Source organism: Microcaecilia unicolor, chromosome 4 (assembly GCF_901765095.1).
Source record: "Microcaecilia unicolor chromosome 4, aMicUni1.1, whole genome shotgun sequence".
Taxonomy (NCBI): Eukaryota; Metazoa; Chordata; class Amphibia; order Gymnophiona; family Siphonopidae; genus Microcaecilia; species Microcaecilia unicolor.
In genome coordinates this window covers 36401967-36421804 of record NC_044034.1, presented here as the reverse complement: position 1 = coordinate 36421804, position 19838 = coordinate 36401967, and the positions used below count along the sequence as shown (strand labels likewise).

At 42.6% G+C, this 19838-nt stretch overlaps 1 protein-coding gene across 1 annotated transcript in view; it reads right to left on the bottom strand.

Moving 5' to 3' along the window:
- CCDC83 (coiled-coil domain containing 83) overlaps positions 1-19838 on the bottom strand; it is a 75587-nt gene that overhangs the window by 14954 nt on the left and 40795 nt on the right. Inside the window, exons 7-9 of the mRNA XM_030199758.1 lie at positions 18156-18224; positions 17065-17186; positions 5771-5856 (exon numbers count right to left, since the gene is read on the bottom strand). Of these exons, the coding sequence (XP_030055618.1) occupies positions 5771-5856; positions 17065-17186; positions 18156-18224 (277 nt within the window). The remainder of the gene's footprint in view (positions 1-5770; positions 5857-17064; positions 17187-18155; positions 18225-19838) is intronic.

Below are 19838 nucleotides of genomic sequence, written 5' to 3'. Positions count from 1 at the left end.
GTACTCCCCCAGTGGTCACCAACCCCTCCCACACTAAAACAATAAAACTAAAAACCTTTTTTGCCAGCCTGTATGCCAGCCTCAAATGCCGTACCCACCTCCATGGCAGCAGAATGTGTTCTATCCTCTGACAGCCTTTCCCTGGTTGTGATGTGGCTCCCGGGTGAGTGTGACACCTTTTCTGTTAGGTGCACTGCAGAGTCACATCAGCAATGCATTGTGGTGGGTGTAGGGTAGTGGGCTCTACTCCCATGGTGCTTTTCCCCCTGCTAACTGGGTCAGAGTGTGTCCAGTTTTGTTTCCAGTAGTCCATGAGGTAGTGGCCATTTTAGTAAGCCACTTTTAGATCCCTTTCATGTGTTACCCACGTTACAGAACTTAGTTATTACCTTGAATATGGCTGAAAGAGGGCACTGTACACCATTCTGCCAGCTCTGACCTACTACTCATCTCAGTACCAGGGAGACTCTTTGCCAGTGGGGCACAACCTCTGATCTGCAGTTAACTGTGAGTAAACGTGCTTATTCAAAGGACTTTTTCAAAGAGATTAGTCTTCAGGTGTCAACTGGTGTGCCAAGGTTATACAGCAGCAACAAGTCCTAGAGGCCTGTGTGTATGCAGGTCCCTGGAGCACTTTTAGTGGGTACCACAGTGCACTTAAGGTAGGCGGACCCAGGCCCATCCCCACTACCTGTAACACTTGTGCTGGTAAATGGGAGCCCTCCACAACCCACTGTACCCACATGTAGTTGCCCCCTTCACCCCTAAGAGCTACGGTAGTGGTGTACATTTGTGGGTAGTGGGTTTTGGAGGGGGGTTGGGGGGCTCAGCACCCGAAGTAAGGGAGCTATGCATGTGGGAGCTTTTTCTGAAGTCCACCGCACTGACCCGTAGGGTGCCCAGTTGGTGTCCTGGCATGTTAGGGGGACCAGTGCGCTACAAATGCTGGCTCCTCCCACGACCAAATGCCTTGGATTTCGCCGGGCTGGAGATGGCCAGCATTTTCTTCCATTATCGCTGAAAAACAAACCCGGCCATCTCAAACCCGGCGAACTCCAAGGCACTTGACCGGGCTAAACCGTATTATTGAAAAAAAAAGTTGGCCGGTCATCTTCTTCGATAATACGGTTCCGGCCAGCTGTAGCGCCGCCGCCAACACAGATCGCCGGCGATCTATTTGGCCGGCGACATTCGATTATGCCCCTCCACGTAACATAGTAGATGACGGCAGAAAAAGACCTGCATGTTCCATCCAGTCTGCCCAACAAGATAACTCATATGTGCTACTTTTTGTGTATACCTTACCTTAATTTGTATCTGTCTTTTTCAGGGCACAGACTGTATAAGTCTGCCCAGCACTAGCCCCGCCTCCCAACCACCAGGCCCGCCTCCCACCACCGGCTCTGCCATCCAATCTTGGCTAAGCTCCTGAGAATCCCATAATTGTGTTGTAACAAATTGTACTTCCATCATTACAATGTATTGTAAGCCACACTGAGCCCGCAAATAGGTGGAAAAATGTGGGATACAAATGCAATAAAATAAATAAATAAATAAACAGGATTCCTTTATGTTTATCCCATGCATGTTTGAATTCCGTTACCGTTTTCATCTCCACTACCTCCTGCGGGAGGGCATTCCAAGCATCCACCACTCTCTCCGTGAAAAAATACTTCCTGACATTTTTCTTGAGCCTGCCCCCCTTCAATTTCATTTCATGTCCTCTAGTTCTACCACCTTCCCATCTCCAGAAAAGGTTCGTTTGCGGATTAATACCTTTCAAATATTTGAACGTCTGTATCATATCGCCCTTGTTTCTCCTTTCCTCCAGGGTATGCATGTTCAGGTCAGCAAGTCTCTCCTCATACGTCTTGTAATGCAAATCCCATACCATTCTCGTAGCTTTTCTTTGCACCGCTTCAATTCTTTTTACATGCTTAGCAAGATATGGCCTCCAAAACTGAACACAATACTCCAGGTGGGGCCTCACCAACGACTTATACAGGGGCATCACCACCCCCTTTCTTCTGCTGGTCACACCTCTCTTTATACAGCCTAGCAACCTTCTAGTTATGGCCACCGCCTTGTCACACTGTTTCGTCGCCTTCAGATCCTCAGATACTATCACCCCAAGATCCCTCTCCCCGTCTGTACCTATCAGACTCTCACCGTCTAACACATACGTTTCCCGTGGATTTCTACTCCCTAAGTGCATCACTTTGCATTTCATTTTAATTGCCAAACCCTTAGACCATTCTTCTAGCTTCCTCAGATCCTTTTTCACGTTTTCCACTCCCTCCTGGGTGTCCATTCTGTTACAGATCTTAGTATCATCCGCAAATAGGCAAACTTTAACTTCTAACCCTTTGGCAATGTCACTCACAAATATATTGAACAGAATCGGCCCCAGTACCGATCCCTGAGGCACTCCAGTACTCACCTTTCCCTCATCCGAGCGAATTCCATTAACCACCACCCTCTGGCGTCTGTCCGTCAACCAGTTCCTAATCCAGTTCACCACTTCAGGTCCTATCTTCAGCCCTTCCAGTTTATTTAAGAGAGTCTCCTGTGGGGGGAACCGTGTCAAAAGCTTTGCTGAAATCTAAGTAGATTACGTCTATAGCTCGTCCCTGATTCGGTTCTCCGGTCACCCAATCAAAGAACTCAGTGAGATTCGTTTGGCACGATTTCCCTTTGGTAAAACCATGTTGTCTCGGATCTTGCAACTTATTGGTTTCCAGGAAATTCACTATCCTTTCCTTCAGCATCGCTTCCATTACTTTTCCAATAACCGAAGTGAGGCTTACTGGCCTGTAGTTTCCAGCTTCTTCCCTATCGCCACTTTTGTGAAGAGGGACCACATCCGCCGTTCTCCAATCCCTTGGAACCTCTCCTGTCTGCAAGGATTTATTAAATAAATCTTTAAGAGGACCCGCCAGAACCTCTCTGAGCTCCCTCAATATCCTGGGGGTGGATCCCGTCCGGTCCCATGGCTTTGTCCACCTTTAGATTTTCAAGTTGTTCATACACACTCTCTTCCGTGAACGGTGCTATATCCATTCCATTCTCATTTGTACTTTTGTCAGTCAATTGCGGTCCTTCTCCAGGATTTTCTTCTATGAAAACAGAACAAAAGTATCTATTTAGCAAATTTGCTTTTTCTTCATCATTATCCACATAGCGGTTCACAGTATCTTTTAGTCTCACAATTCCCTTTTTAGTCATTCTCCTTTCACTAATATACCTGACAAAATTTTTGTCACCCCTCCTTACATTTCTAGTCATTTGTTCTTCCGCTTGCGCTTTCGCCAGACGTATCTCTCTCTTGGCTTCTTTCAGTTTCATCCAGTATTCCTCCCTGTGTTCTTCTTCTTGAGTTTTTCTTTATTTCTGGAACGCCAACTCTTTAGCCTTTATTTTCTCAGCCACTTGCTTGGAGAACCATATCGGTTTCCTTTTTCTCTTGCTTTTATTTACTTTCCTAACATAAAGGTTTGTGGCCCTATTTATAGCTTCTTTCAGCCTGGACCACTGTCCTTCCATTTCTTGTATGTCGTCCCAGCCCATCAGCTCCTTCCAAGCCCCCTCCCTACCCATCTTCAAATCCTTGCTCAAAGCCCACCTCTTCAATGTTGCTTTCGGCACCTAACCTTTATACCTTTCAGGAAATCTAGACTGCCCCTATTTGACTAACTGTACATTTGTCCTTTAGATTGTAAGCTCCTTTGAGCAGGGACTGTCCTTCTATGTTAAATTGTACAGCGCTGCGTAACCCTAGTAGCGCTTTAGAAATGTCAAGTAGTAGTAGTAGTATTCCCCCATTTTACTAAAGTCACCTTACATTCCTCAACAACAGATTAGAAAGTTTCCCTTAATTCGCCATACAAAAAAAAATTAAAATTGTGGTGTCAGCTAAGGGACAGCAACATAAACCCTCTTGTGAAGTAACACAAAATCCTGCAAAATGACAAGCACACATTACCACACCTGCATCAAACCTAAGAATTCAAACTGCACCAGCCTTACCTATAAAAAAAAATCAGCAGTACAAATATTCTTGAATACTAATATACCTTCAGGTGGAAGAAAGAAAAGAAGCTGGACTGCAGCAGATTCTTACACAAAACCTAAATACAAAAATAAGAGACTGCAAACTGGAAACACATATGCAGACAAAAAAAAAAGTGGAAACCCTAAGAAACCAAATTCCATGAGCACTGGAACACTGAAGAAATAGAAACAAAAATATATTTCCTGTGCACTGAACAAAATGCACAGAAAAAATATATGTTTTCAAAGTTAACATATTTCATTCTCTAAAAACTGAAAATATATTTTTTTCATGTCTTTGTAATTTGATCATCTTATTTTTCCAGTTAGATTGGTCCTGGTCTCTCTTTATTACTTTCTTTTGTTGATTTTCTCTTTAGTCCTTTTTAAAGAGTCTAATTTTCATTTTCTATGGTCCCTGGCTTCCCTCTCCCGCCATCTGTGACACTGATCATTCTGTTTCATCTTTTTTTTCTCCATCTCTCTGATTTGCATTTTTTATCTATCCATAATTAAACTTTATTCCTCCTTCTTCCCCTTCTATTCTTTTCACCTATATAATAGCCTTCTATATCCTATGCTCAGCTCCTTAATGCTCTCATCCTCTCCATCTCTCACTCCTTCCCCAATTTCCCAAGACTTCATTTTCCCATCCTATCCAAACTCTCACTCTCCATTCACACTCTAATACCCATCCAATCCAGTCTGTTCTTCTGCTCTCCCACCAAATCCCCTAGTCTACTACTACTACTATTTAGCATTTATATAGCGCTACAAAGCGTATGCAGCGCTGCACAAACATAGAAGACAGTCCCCATGTAAGTGTGATTCTCTACTCTCCCATCTTCATGTCTTCAGTATCTGTCTTCCTGTCTATTTTCCCCTCCCTCAGTATGTGCCCTTCTACCACTTCATCATCCTTTTATAGCATCTGAACCCTTCCTCTTCCTTAGCATCCACCAACATGCTTTCTTCTTTTATATTCATCCCCTTACCTCCTTACCCAGCATTCATTTACCAAGTCTTTGCTCCTCCTTCCCCCATTCCCATTTACACCTTCCCCTATATCTGCCCTCCTTGATTTCTTCCCCCTCGGTATATGTTATTTTCCTTCCCACTCCCCCAACATATGCCAGCATTGGTCCCCTTTTCTCTCCCTCCTTCCCTCTCAACTAACATCTACTTGTTGTTCCTCACAACAGCAGTGACCACAGAAGCTTGAACTCTGAGTCCCCTCCACTCTACCTTTCATCAGCTACCTGGTGCTGTGTTGCTGGCATCATAAGTATGTTTGAAAACAGCAGGCACTTCCTGTGTCATAGGGGATACAGAAAGTGCTCCCTCTTCTTTCATACAATCTTGTAATGCCGGCAGCTGATACAAGACAAGACAGAGTGGCAGGGAGTGAGGGAACAAATTGGTGCTGCTTTCTGCCTAAGCACCAGAAAGGCTGGCCAGGGCTGGAGAAAAGAGTGGAGGGTCAGGCAGAGTTATTTGACACCTTTAAGCTTCAGTGCCCTGACTACTAGATTTTTCAATTAAACTTGGCTAGCATGAGGCACCTGGAGATAGCTTTCTCAAAATTTCAGAGAATCAGCGGTAAAAGGGATTCAAATTTGCATCCTAAAATCTTTCTTGACTTATATTTTAATACCTTTGAAATGATAACTCTACATTGGTACCTTTAATGATTTTATTTGCATATAAATGGGTATAATACCTGAAGACGTACTCAATTCCACATCTTTTTCAAGTAATTCTTCTGCTGGGACTTCTAATCCAGCTGCTTGAGTAAGAAATAAATTCCTGAGAAACAAAAATTGCATATACATGTTTTTAAATAACTTTCTGACAAAGGGTAGAAAAACATTTATCTGTGCCCTTCTCCTCCACTGCCAATCCATGGCATAGCTACAGGTTGGTCTGGGTGACCACACGCACACTCATTCTTAGCTCAGGCCCACCCTGTCTGGATTACAGGAGGCCACTCAGATGGGCTAGAGAGAACCTAGTTCCTCTTTTCAAAGGCCACATCCCTGGACCTGTGGTCCTCCCAGAGGCATGGAAGAGCATAGAGCTTCATATCTCCCAAATACTGCTACCTCTATTGCAATGTTTCTAATGGTTTGAACCATAGGCGGTCGGTGGCCCAACTGTTTGGGGAGGCTAAAGGGGGTGGGGTTAGGGGTAGGGCCAGGGGCGGAGCTTACATTCATAATTGTCTGACAACACACAGAAAAAAGTAAGTAAAAATAAAATAGTCACAATGCCTTTTATTAAATTTAGATATGTATATGTATCATATGTCAAAGAATGCTCAAAGCATATACTAACCACTATCGCTCAACTGCAAAACACTATGCACAACTTTGTGCAAAAACACTCAGAACCTTACTGTACCATAAATATTACACTGGGCAGACCCTAATACACCAATATACCACCCATACTGAAAATGCAGACCGTCAACAATATGAAACAAGGGATCATAATATCAAAATTCTCATGTAGAGCCACAAAACACCCTTTTAGGGTGGATAGTGTTCACAATGAGCTCCTTTTATTAACGACCATCTGTAGATCCTTCAAGAGGTAGTGTGTCATGATTTAGGCTCTATACCCTTTCTGATGTTTTGGTGCCACCTCAGTAAGGCCAACACACAATCTCTCCATTGCAAAACACTATACACAAACTTGTGCAAAAACACACTCATAACCTTACCCAAACCATTGTGGCTCTCAGCTAGTTTTCATACACATCCGTTGCATGGTAGAAAAGGATCTTGCACAGGTAGCTGTGCCAACAGGAAGGGTAAGTGCCAGTTTCAAAAGGTTTGTAAAATTTCAAGCACTTACCAACACTAAACCACATACACATCTATGGAGCAATTCAACATCAGATCCTCCAAAATATTCAAAAACTATGTCTGATGTTATGACAAACTAAAATTAAATTAAAGTGTTGATATCATCTCAGTAAGGCCAACACACAATCCCTCACTTGTGCAAAAACACACTCAGAACCTTACTGTACCATAGCGGCACTAACTCCAAGGACTCAAACAGCAACAATGTCATGTATGATAAGTCAGCACTGTAAATATTACACTGGGCAGACCCTAATACACCAATACACTACCCAATAAGAAAACAGAACAAACAGGACTACAACAAGATCTCTACAATGATAATACACGCTAGCAGAATAGCACATGCAAAACACAGACCGTCAACAATATGAAACAAGGGACCATAGATATGTTGTAATAGAGATATGAAGGCAAAAAAACCTGAACTGGAAACCTCATGAAGTCAGACTCTGCATACAGCAATACTATAAATACAGAAACAAACCCAAAAGATCAGAATACACATTTCCAAAAACTAATATAACAAAACAGCAAGGAAGACCTAGAAAGAGTCTCCCATGTCTCTATCTTTCACACTATGATCAGAAATTTGCCCTGTGTCCCTATTCCCCCTCCCCACAATTGTCCCTCTGTCTCTGTGACCCTAATCTCCTGCATGCCCTACTCTGGGGCCAGTATCGCTCCCTTTCAATTCCCACCATCCCTTCATAATCCAGTATTTCTCCCTCCTGTGTCCAGTGTCCCCCCCCCCCCCCCCCCCATCTTTTTCATCCAGCATTGTTTCCCTTCCCCCAGTTGTTTCTCTACTCTCACTCTCTATATCTTTCTCTCTCCCCTCCCCTACTCCTCCTTCATGTCTCTACCTCTCCCCTACTCTAGGGCCAGTAGCCGTCCCTCTCTCTTCTATTCCATCCAGCATCTTTCCCTGTCTCTTCTCCTCCTCTCCCAGTTCAGCCTCTTTGCCTGTTCCTTCCCCACTCATCAAAGCAGCACCTTTATATTTTCCTCCTCCTGCCTGTCCTCCTTCCCTACCCAGGACAATCAGAGCAGCACCTTAATCAGCTCTGGGCGGGATCTCTCCCAAAGGTTCAGTCAGTGAGCGCTCTTAAGATCTGCTTCTTCCCTCCACCCTACTTTAGTCCTGCTCCTTCCCTCCTCCCCCTTCCAGTCTCTCCCTGTATTAGTCTTGCTCCTTTTCTTCTGCCCTTTCCAGTCTCTTCCTCTTAGTTTCACTCTTTCCCTCCCCTCCCCAAAGAAGCAGTTTGAGTCCGATACTTGCCTTGATGTCTTTCTACTGTGGTCTGCAATGATCATAGCAGGTCTGCCTTGGGAAGGGAATGCACTCGACCTTCTTTCTGTGATGACGCGTCCCATCCTTGCAGAAGCAGGAAGTTGCGTCAGCTGACACTTGATGCATCAGAAGAGGAAGGCTGAGTCCCCGAGGCAGGCCTGCTATAATTGCTAGAGTGGAGACTGTACAGTCCGTGGCGCTAGACTAGTCGAAGTTGGGATAAGAGAGAGCAACAGGACGGGAGTCCCGGGGTCAGCTGTCACCCAGTGCAGAAACCCAAAGGTGGTGGTAACAGGTTCTGTGGGCTGCAGCAGCTAATTCTTCTTTCCTGTGCTTTGCTGCATGCATGGTGCTCCAGTACCCCAGCTACCTTTGGTGAGGCTTGTCGGGTCTGCTTTGTTTGGGGCGGCTGAGCCTCCCCAAGCCTCTTATACCGGGCGCCTATGGTTTGAACAAAACTGTGCCCTGTAAATATCATGGAATCTGCGTTTCCAACCATGAAACCGTATGGCAGATGAGACAGCAGGCAGAAGCTAAATATGAGAACTTCCCTTCAGCTGCCAACCAAATTGGGGAGGAATCAACAACAGGGTCTAGGGGGGTTCAGCCATAGACAGGATCACTGCAATTGCTTGGAGGTAAGGAAAGTGTGATGGAGAAACAGCTTGGATTGAACAGTAAAGAAAAGAGAGAACAATTATATATCAGATGGTACAGGCCCAGCAGCCTGACCCAGCTCCTTCTTTTTGCTACCAGCCCTGGACAAGAATAATTTTAGAATGGCTATAGACCTAAGCCCCTGTATCTTGACTACCATTCTCCTGCACTGTAATGCTTGGCATGGCATTTTTAACATCTGTATCACAAGAACAGCTTATACAGAAATATTATTAAAATGTTTGCTACCATTTAGAAAGTGAAAGCAAATACAGGATGTTAATTTTAAACTGGAAGCGCTGAAGAAAAAGTATCTGTTTAAGCGATGCCACTGAAAATCCACAGATAAAAGTTAAATGGATAAAATATCTATTTAACTTTATACCTGTTGTATGTGAAATGCCACTTAACCAGATAATTTATCTGGAATGGACAATTTTACTGCTTCTATGCTCTCCTGGAACCAGTCAAAAGTCTACCCTTGCTTTGACTGGGGAGCTGTTTGGGATTTTTGAGCTCTTTGCTGCCACTGTCAGGAGTGAGAGCTCTGGGCTGGTTGTGATGGATGAGAGGTAGGAATGTACCTATGTCTGTGTAGTAGTAAGACATCTGATGCCCTCCCACTGATAAATTCCTGGAAGAGAAGATGGCAGAAGAGTAGGCTGGGATAGTGACATTTATTTATTTCATTTATATCCCACATTATCCCAATAGATCAGGTTCAAAGTTGCTAATAACTTATTGTAATTAACAGTACAAAAAGTGATACAGGATAGCATACATTAAATAGTAAATGAGGATTGACTTCATGGTATCGTTATGTATCTTGATGAGCTTAGTGACCTCCTCTACTTTGTCACCAAAAAAGTTATCTCCCTGGCATGGGACATCCGCCAACTTCTCCTAAACAATTGGTTCTAGGTTGAGGACATGCAGCCAGGTGAGTCTGCATATTCCAGTACCCATTGTGGAGGCCCTGGATGCCATGTTGAAAGCATCATAGGTTGACAAGCCATGTGCTTTCTACACTCCTCCTGCTTGGCTACCAGCTGGCAGAGCTCTATAGCCCTCTCAGGTAGTAGAAGATCTGCAAATTCCGCCACACCATGCACTAGGTTCTGGAAATGAACGCTCATGAACAGCTAGTAAGAATGTATGCAGACGGTTTGATTAACACTCTGAAAAACCTTTCTCCCAAAAGACTCTAGTCCTCGCCTTCATCCCAGGGGCACTGAGAAACGAGTATTGGAGTTTATGGATCTTTTGAGGGCAAATTTGACAACCACAGAATGGTGTGGAAGCTGGAACTTCTCGAATCTAGAAGCCTTTTGGACTCTGTACAGCCTATTAAGGGGAAGGCGGACTCTATGTATGGGGGGGGGGGGGGGGGGGGTATCTCCCACTACTTCATCTGTATTGCTCTAAAGATACTGTGTGTGAGAACTGTCACAGTTTCCTTTGGAGGGGCATCAAAGTAAAGAATCTCCAACATTACTGCCCTAGGCTCATCCTCGACGTCCAACTGAAGACTGATGAACTTATCCATCACCCTTACAAAATCAGTGAAGGCGAGCTCCTCAGGGAGAGACCATCTCCTCTCATTAGGTGGAATGGGTTCTGATGGTGATGCGAGGGGACCCCTCCTCCGAGAGGAAATCTGGCACCTGGTCAAAGTCCCAGAACCGGTTTGAATCAGACTAAAAAAAAAATACTCTTGAGAGACGAGTCTGCACCTGACTCAGACCCTCAAACTAAGGACCTGGCTCTGGGTGAGAGCTCTAACGGGTGGAGTTCCCTCCTTTGCCCACAAGAAAAATCCTCCCCAATACACTGAACAACGACACCATCTCCACTGGTGCTGACGCCGATGCCCATCGAGGCATTGGTTTCATCAATCGGTGAACAGATGTTGCATAGACCTCCAGAATGGGCTGAGGCTCCATCAGGGTTGATATCAGTGCCCTCGATGCTCTGGCATCACATCGGTCAGGAAGATGCTGCAACACTTCCTGCTGCATGGTCTGGATCCACTCTTCAAGGTCCGGCATTGGTAAAGGCAGGGGCCTAGCTGGTTTGGTCACATTCTTAGCAGACATTGGGACCAAACCAAAGGCTTGGTCCCAGTTCAGTGAAGGTTGATGCATCTGCTGCAGTGCCTTGGAGCATGAGCTCCTCTAGCAGCATGGGCTCCTCTAGCAGCATTGATGCTTCTCAGCATTTTGCTGACTGCTGTTGGCATTATGCCTGAAAATTCAATGCCAGGATATGTTCTTGCTTCGACATTAAATTTCCGGAGCCGGCTAAACCATTGCCAGTTAAGTGTGATATTCAGCACTTAACCAGTTATGGAGTAAGATAGAACAAACTTTTTTTCGGTCCTATTTATGCAGTGACCTGGGCCAGTTAAGTGCTGAATATCGGCACTTAACCAGCCAAGCACTGATTTTTCCCCCCGAGAATGCCCCCCATAATAGCTAGTTATGAGTTTGTCGCTAACTGGATATTCCTAGTAGCACTAAACTGTTAAGTGGCACTGACTATGACTAGTTAGCCTCGAACAAGCAACTAAACTAGCTAGGAGCCATTGTTGGCTAGTTAAATCGCTTTGAATATTGATCCCCAAATTTATAAATTATGTAAACAGAGAATCCCTATCATTATTTATTTATTTATAGTACATTTATACACCACATTTTCCCGCAAAAACAGGCACAATGCGGTTTACAAAATTACATAAAGTTACATATCAATGAGGGTAGTGACTGAATAACTGTTTGAAACAGGTTCAGTCAAGAGGAAGAAGGTGTGGACTGAGTGATGTAGTTGGGATAAGCCTTCTCAAACAAAAATGTTTTTAAGGTTTTCTTGAAAATTTGATGGTCGGCAATCTCTTTTAAGGATCTTGTTAGACTGTTTCAAGACTTTGGGCTGACATAGGAGAAGGATGAGGAAAAGAGCGATTTATAACGAACAGATTTATAGCTTGGGTAGTGTAAGTAGAGGTATGATCGAGCTGTCAAGGAAGCATTTCTGGATGGTAGATCTATCAAATCTTCCATGTAGGCAGGGGCCTCCCCATTGATAATCTTGTGAGTTAACGAGCAGATTTTGAAGGTTAGATGACCCCAAAACACAAGAGGGCAGATTTGTGAAAGAAAAATTAAAGGGGGTACTTCCAAAAGAAAAGGCATACCATATTATGAGCCACATTACAATAATGCAGGAGACAGCAGAATTATTACCACCTGGACTGGGGATTTTTTTTTAAAGCTGTTCAGGGTAAAAAAAATCCATTATCAAGTATCTCTACATTTTACATAACATTTTGGGCTCCTTTTACAAAGCTGCGCTAGCAATTTCAGCTCAGCAAATGCAACGAAGCCCTTAGGAATTGAATGGGCTTCGTTGCATTTGCTGTGCTGGAATTGTTATAGCATGGCATAATAAAATAAGTCCTTATGGGAATCGCAAAATAAAGAAAAAAAAATCAAGAGATCTAGCTTCTTGGTGTAATACAAGAAATAATTTTCTACGCTATTGGCTTTCTCTTGTTACAGTAGGAAATATCCAAATCCTTCATTCCAAAAACAAAACTTGAGACTTGCAGAAATATAGTTTATTTAGTTATTCCGACATTTATATCCCACATTATCCTGAACATATTCAAGTTCAATGTGACTTACAATAAATAAAACAAGCAAAGTTTACAGTACTATAAAGAAAATATCAAAGTAATAGTAATTTTCCCATTAGCGTGTGGCCATAAGCACGTAAGCCCTTAACACCACCTATTTTATAGGCAATAAGGGCTCATGCACTAATCAGCACATGGCAATGCCCACACACTAACCAATTAGCATGGCTGCACCCACTCTCTGCTCCCAGTGGTAGTGCTCTTTAACTTGCTTAGGTAAGCAGCTTAGTAAATGGACCCCTAAGGCTCCTGCACCCATTATCAATTTGCTCCAATTATCTATGGACCAAAAGCTAAACTTTATTTGAGCAACATTTACTTCTTTTAATTTCACCAATGGATTTCTCAATAGACTCAATTCTAGTCAGCATTTCAGCTGTCTTGAAACATTTCTAACACATGAATTAACCAAAGCATTGAGCCTCACCCATACATACCAGATAGATTCCAAAGTTATGGTGAGTAGTTGAAACAATATTGGAAGAGAATCAGAACCTGAAAGAGCTCCAACTGGATTCACCTCCGCCAACTCTAAGCCCATTACTACACTACTCACCACTCCACCATCCAGTTCTGACTCTCCCTCCAGGTTGGTCACTGCTTCTGATCTATGATTTGGCATTTCCTCATGAGTGGACCCTCCCAGCTTGGTGCTTCCAATGACCTGATCGGTCTGCGCTAGTAACTCTACTGCATAACTATTTTATTAATTTATCTTATTTCCAGTGACTTGACGTACCACCAGTCACACACCTGGGAGCAGCAAAGCGGTTTATAATACAATACTGTAAAGATAACAGCTTACAATATAATAGAATTTGAATTGAAAGGAATTTATTATTTCTAGTCTGCCCTTGTCCAGAGCAGAGTACAAACATACATACATAAAATCAAGAAACACAAAAACATAATAAATTAAAATCACAAAAAACATCCAACAATACACAGCTCCAGCAGTGAGTCCAGTCAATCTATAGCATTTCTTCAAGTTTAGTCAGTAAAAGCAGTATACAATAAAAAGTCTCTCAGACATTTCTTAAATGTAGACAAGCAGGATTCACATTTAATCCGCAATGGCTATTTATTCTATGCAATAGGTCCATAGATGGAAAATGTGGCAGTCTGTGTAAGCTCTAAACCTAGGGAGGTGGAGTTGGATTCTAGACCCCAAACAGATTCTGCAACACTGTCTGCCCGAATCGACTGTTGCATCGGGTATCCTCCTCAAGTCAGTAATGAGATGTGAATGTGTGGACTGAAGACCATGACACAGCCTTGCAAATTTCTTCAATGGCGGCTGACCGCAAGTGGGCTACTGATGCAGCTGTGGCTCTGACATTATAAGCCTTGACATGACCCTTTAGAGTCAGACCAGCCTGTGCATAAGTGAAGGAAATGCAATCTGCCAGCAAATTAGAGATGGTGTGTTTCCCGATGGTGACCCCCATCCTGTTGTGATCAAAAGAAACAAAAAGTTGGGTGGATTGTCTTTGGGGCCTTGTCCGCTCCATGTAGTAGGCCAATGCTTGCTTGCAGTCCAGGGTGTGCAAGGTGCTCTCACCAGGATGGGCATGAGGTCGGGGAAAGAATGTTGGCAAGACAATCGACTTGTTCAGATGAAACTCCGACACAACCTTCGGCAGGAACTTAGGGTGCGTGCAGAGGACTACTCTGTTGTGATGAAACTTACTATAAGGTGCATCCACTACTAGAGCCTGAAGCTGAAGTAACAGACTCCAAGAAAATGATCTTCTAGGTCAAGTATTTCAGATGACAAGAATTCAGTGACTCAAATGGAGCTTTCATCAGCTGGGTGAGAACAATGTTGAGGTCCCATGACACAAGCAGAGAATTGACAGGGGACTTTGACAAAAGCAAACCTTGCATGAAGTGAACAACTAGAGGCTGTCCAAAGATGGGCTTAATTTTATAAGTTGATGAAAGCACTAATTGCACTGAGGTGAACCCTTACAGAGTTGGTCTTAAGACCAGACTTGAAAAGGTGTAGAAGGTATTCAAGTAGGGTCTGTGTAAGGCAGGAAATAGGATGTATGCTGAGGGACTTTGTGATTCATCTGAGTGCCAAAGAGATCCATCAAGGGGGTGCCCCACGCTCAGAAGCCCATCCACAGGAACTCCCCAACCTAGGAAAGGTCTGTCACCAGCACCTTTTGCGGCTGAGGAATTTGGAGGTCCCAGGGTCAAATTGGTTCAAATGGTCCACCATAGAAGAGAGCGAAGAAGCTCTGAGGACACTTGGATGACATCTTCCAGATTCCCTGTGGCTTGACACCACTGTGAAGCTAGGGTCCACTGTGCTGACCTCACGTGAAGGCATGTCATAGGTGTTACATACACTGTGGATGCCATGTGACCCAACAACCGAAACATCTGCCGAGCCGTGATCTGCTGCGAAGCTGGAACCCGAGAAGCCAGTGCTAGTGTCTGCCATCGGTTCCGGGAGAAAGTCTCGAACCTCCCGAGTATCGAGCAGGGCTCCAATGAATTTGGGTATACATATGAAGTATCACATACCATGTAAAATGAGTTTATCTTGTTGAGCAGACTGGTTGGACCGTACAGGTCTTTATCTGCCGTCATTTACTATGTTACTATGTGCTGGGTTGCATGGGACCAGTAAATTGTAGCTTGGAGCAGCGGAATGTCCCTTGTGAACCATAACAAGAAGTTTGAATTAGATATGTGGAACTAGGGAGCCAATGTTTAGTGATAAGTAGAATGGAGACATGGTCAAAGTGATGGTTTAACTGCTGTACACCAAATTCTCCTACTGCTGCTCCCTCTGCAACACCAGAATGACACCTGCTTTGCCAAAGACACCAAGGCTCCCTCACTCAGTGTCTGAGTGGAAATCTGCTCTGGTGAACTAACTGCAGCTGCAGACTGGAAAAAGTTGTCACTGTTCATTTGCTGTGACTCTGGAGAGGAGAATGATGGAGACTAACACACAAAACCTTTCCTTTTTGGGGGGATATATCCAGTTAAATCTCTAAGGAAACAGTCTATTCAACTCCACCATAGTGTGCCACCATCTTGCTTCACCTCAGGGCAGTTTGCTATTTATCAATTAGTATGTTTTTGCTTTAGTATTTATTGAGGAGGTAATTTTATATAAATTGAGTAGGATGTGTGGAAAAATGGGCTGCCTAAATATGTAGGGAAAATAGTTGGGAAGGGTAACATGATTAAGGAAGTGATTAAACATTTTAAAGTCGTTTCTTTCTTTACAACATCTGTAAAATCCGCCCCTTTATTTCCGAGCACTCTACCAAAACCCTCATCCACACCCTTGTCACCTCTCGTTTAGACTACTGCAATCTGCTTCTTGCTGGCCTCCCACTTAGTCACCTCTCCCCTCTCCAGTCGGTTCAAAACTCTGCTGCCCATCTCATCTTCCGCCAGGGTCGCTTTACTCATACTACCCCTCTCCTCAAGACCCTTCACTGGCTCCCTATCCGTTTTCACATCCTGTTCAAACTTCTTCTACTAACCTATAAATGTATTCACTCTGCTGCTCCCCAGTATCTCTCCACACTCGTCCTTCCCTACACCCCTTCCCGTGCACTCCGCTCCATGGATAAATCCTTCTTATCTGTTCCCTTCTCCACTACTGCCAACTCCACACTTCGCGCCTTCTGTCTCGCTGCACCCTACGCCTGGAATAAACTTCCTGAGCCCCTACGTCTTGCCCCATCCTTGGCCACCTTTAAATCTAGACTGAAAGCCCACCTCTTTAACATTGCTTTTGACTCGTAACCACTTGTAATCACTCGCCTCCACCTACCCTCCTCTCTTCCTTCCCGTTCACATTAATTGATTTGATTTGCTTACTTTATTTATTTTTTGTCTATTAGATTGTAAGCTCTTTGAGCAGGGACTGTCTTTCTTCTATGTTTGTGCAGCGCTGCGTATGCCTTGTAGCGCTATAGAAATGCTAAATAGTAGTAGTAGTAAAGTCCTTTTATGGGCCCATCTCCATCAAAGACAGAAAACAAAAGAGGACCAGTCCCCACAATAGGACAGAAAACCAGAAGGATTTGGTAGTGATCAGGAGGAGAGCAAAGAACTCAGGAGTGCACCTTGGTTGTAAAAGTTTTAAGGTAATATCCAGTATCTTGGCTGTCATATCGACCCGATACAGCATTGTTTTGGCATGACCCATTTGATTCAGAGGTCTAGGACTGATTATAAGCCAGATTCTGTGCAATGTTTTCTAAGAAACCAGAAGGCTTCACATAAAAACACAGCTGAAGTCTTTCATAGAACAGAATGGCCACTAGATTGTACATTACTTCCTTTGTGTTTCTAATCACCTGTTTGAATATAAATTATATCACTAGAAAGTCAGATTGTGGCAGAATAGATGTCTGCTTTGTCAATAGTATTTATTTCCCTTAATCATCATAGCTTTGCTTTAACACAATAAACATGGAATTCAGATATACAATTCTTAATTGTACAGATATAAAATACTCCTTTACCTGGGTATATTTAGATCTTTAAGCCTGCAATTAAACAGATGACGTATAAGCTCTAAATTTTCTTCTTCTAGCTTTTGAACAGCAACTTCCAGGTCATATACATCCTTTCTGTAATTGGCAACCTATCAAGAGGGAAAAACATTTCATGCTTGCAATTTGAAATAAGATGTATATATTTTTTGAACCTAAACAACTAATTGAATTTATAGTATGTAAGGAAGAATTGAAGAATCATGTATCTGTTCCACAATTCACTGAGGTTGGCTAGGTGGACTATGAAATTACTTGGGGGCCCTTTTACAAAGCGGCGGTAAGTTCTAAAGCGTGCTTACCGCACGCTAAAAAGGCAGTACTGTCGGACGCATTCAGGCATCCCGTGGTAGTTCTGGGATCGGCATGTGCCAATCCCGTGCTAAAATATATAAAATATTTTTTAACACGGGGCATATTTGGAGGCAGAGAGTAGGTGTGCCCTGTGTTAATCAGGTAGCATGGGTAAATTACCACACGTGCCCGATTAGCGTGGGGTTAGCATGGGAGCCCATACCACCTAGTAAATAGTGGTGGTAAGGGCTCATGCAATAATTAAGAAATTAGCAAATAGCCATTAAGGGGAAAATAGAAATTGCGGTCACTTTACTGCTACACTAAAAGTGGCCTCAGCGTGCGAGAAACAAGTGCTAAAAATAGCGCAGGCTACTTTTTAGCGCTGTTTTGTAAAAGGGCCCCTTAGTGTCTAATAGATTAAATTTGTTTTTTCCGAAATCTTGGATTCTTTTTAGTTTTGTGGTCAAAGTGAGACGGATATTTCCTTTTTTTATATAATGTTAGTAAAAATATGTGGTATTTCCTAAGTTGCAATAATTGTTAATTGGACTGTATTGATATAATAATTAATAACAAAAAGTAAAAAAAAAAAAAAAAAAAACTTTGGAATGTAGGAAAAAGTACTCATTTTTTACCTTGCAAGACAGCATTACAAAATAACGTTTGATATATGAAACATGAATCACTATTGTACTGATTTCTTTATCTTTGTTTGAAAATATAAATAAAAATGAAAGTTGAAAAAAGAAATTAACGTTACATACCTCTTTGTTCATCCAATCATTTTCCTTAATCTCCTGGCGACTCTTTCTATCAATATGTTTTATGGCATACTGCAAAAATATGATTTCAAATAATGGTCTTTCTCATCTTTCATAGGAATCAATTTATACCAAGCAATGTATCTGTAAATTGAGGAAATAACTCCTACAATGGGCCACTAATGTGTAACATAAAAATTTAAAATAAAAAATAATGTTTTAAAATTTCAAAAATAAACCAGGATTACAGCAATCGCTGAGGAGTTACACTTTACAATCTATCAATTAAGTTACACCCAACTGACATGTGGTATGTGACAGCTGTCAGGAGTAAGTAAATAAGTGCTGGTGGCTGAAAACGTATAAAGAAAACAGAAATTATCCAATACAACTTTGCAGTCCTAAGTATAACAACCCAGCCACCCCGAATGAGTACCTGTTCAGCTTAGTTCAGGCGAGGGACTATGTAGGGCCTTTTCAATTAAAATGCTGGTATTGTCACTCCACTAATGCTGACCATGCTTTTTATAGCTGTGTCATTGTTATATATCCACTGGAAGCAAAAGTCCATGCATATAGTGATATTAATAGTTTGGTTAGTTTAACCAATCACTGTGTGGTGAATTAATCTTAATAAATATGTCAGCATTTCTAGCAGGGAAAGTTTATCACATAATTAGCATAAAATATTCTAGAACAGACTATAAGGAATTAAAGGGGTCTTTTATAAAGGTGTGCATGTTTAGTGCACGCTAATCATTAGCGCGTGCTAACCACTAGAGACACCCATAGGAATATATGGGCATCTGTAGAATTTAGCGCACACTTATTTTTAGCATGAACTAAAAATGCTAGCATGCGTTTGTAAAAGTACCCCTAAATGACCTGACTAAACTTATTGCTTTACATACTACCTTGCTACTCTAAGAAGATTAATAGACACCTACCCCTGGATTCTATGTATTGCGGCGAGATTTCTGTGCAGAAATCAAAACATATTCCATAATGATGCGCATAATCTAATTGGCTAACAAGCCAATCAGCGTTGATAATTGCCAATTAACAAGCAATTATTGAAACTAATTGGTATTAATTAGAATTTGCAAGAACCATCTAAGCATATTCTATAACGTGCTGCGAGTAAAATTCTAAGTCTCATAGTTGAAAAGGGTGAATGGCCATGGCTTGGAATGGGTGGGTTGTGGGCGTTTCTAAAATTTATGCATGTTGTTATAGAATACACCCTTGTCCGTGCCTAATTTAGGCGGTTGGCAAACAAGCATCTGAGAGCCGAGACTGCACGTTAAGTTCCCCTTGAGAAAGCCAGGAGGGCGAAACAGGCTCCTGTTGGGGTGTGCTTGTCTACGGCATGCAGATAAGTTATAAGTTTGAAGTTTGCTAAATGGCTAACAGCATGTGGAAATGATATATTAAAAAAAACATATAAAAATAACAAAATAAACGAAAAAAAGTATAAAAGCCAGTAGTGCTGTTAGCGGATTGAAAAGGTAGGAGGGAGGGCATGAGTCTATGATTAGAACGTTAGCAGCAGATATATTCAAGATTAGCTGCGACTAAATATGAGACTATGCCTGGAAACTCCACCCTAGTAATTCTCCCATAACACTCTACTTTTTTGTAATTTTTGTATTTACTGGATTGTTATCAAAGGTATTAGTAGAGTCG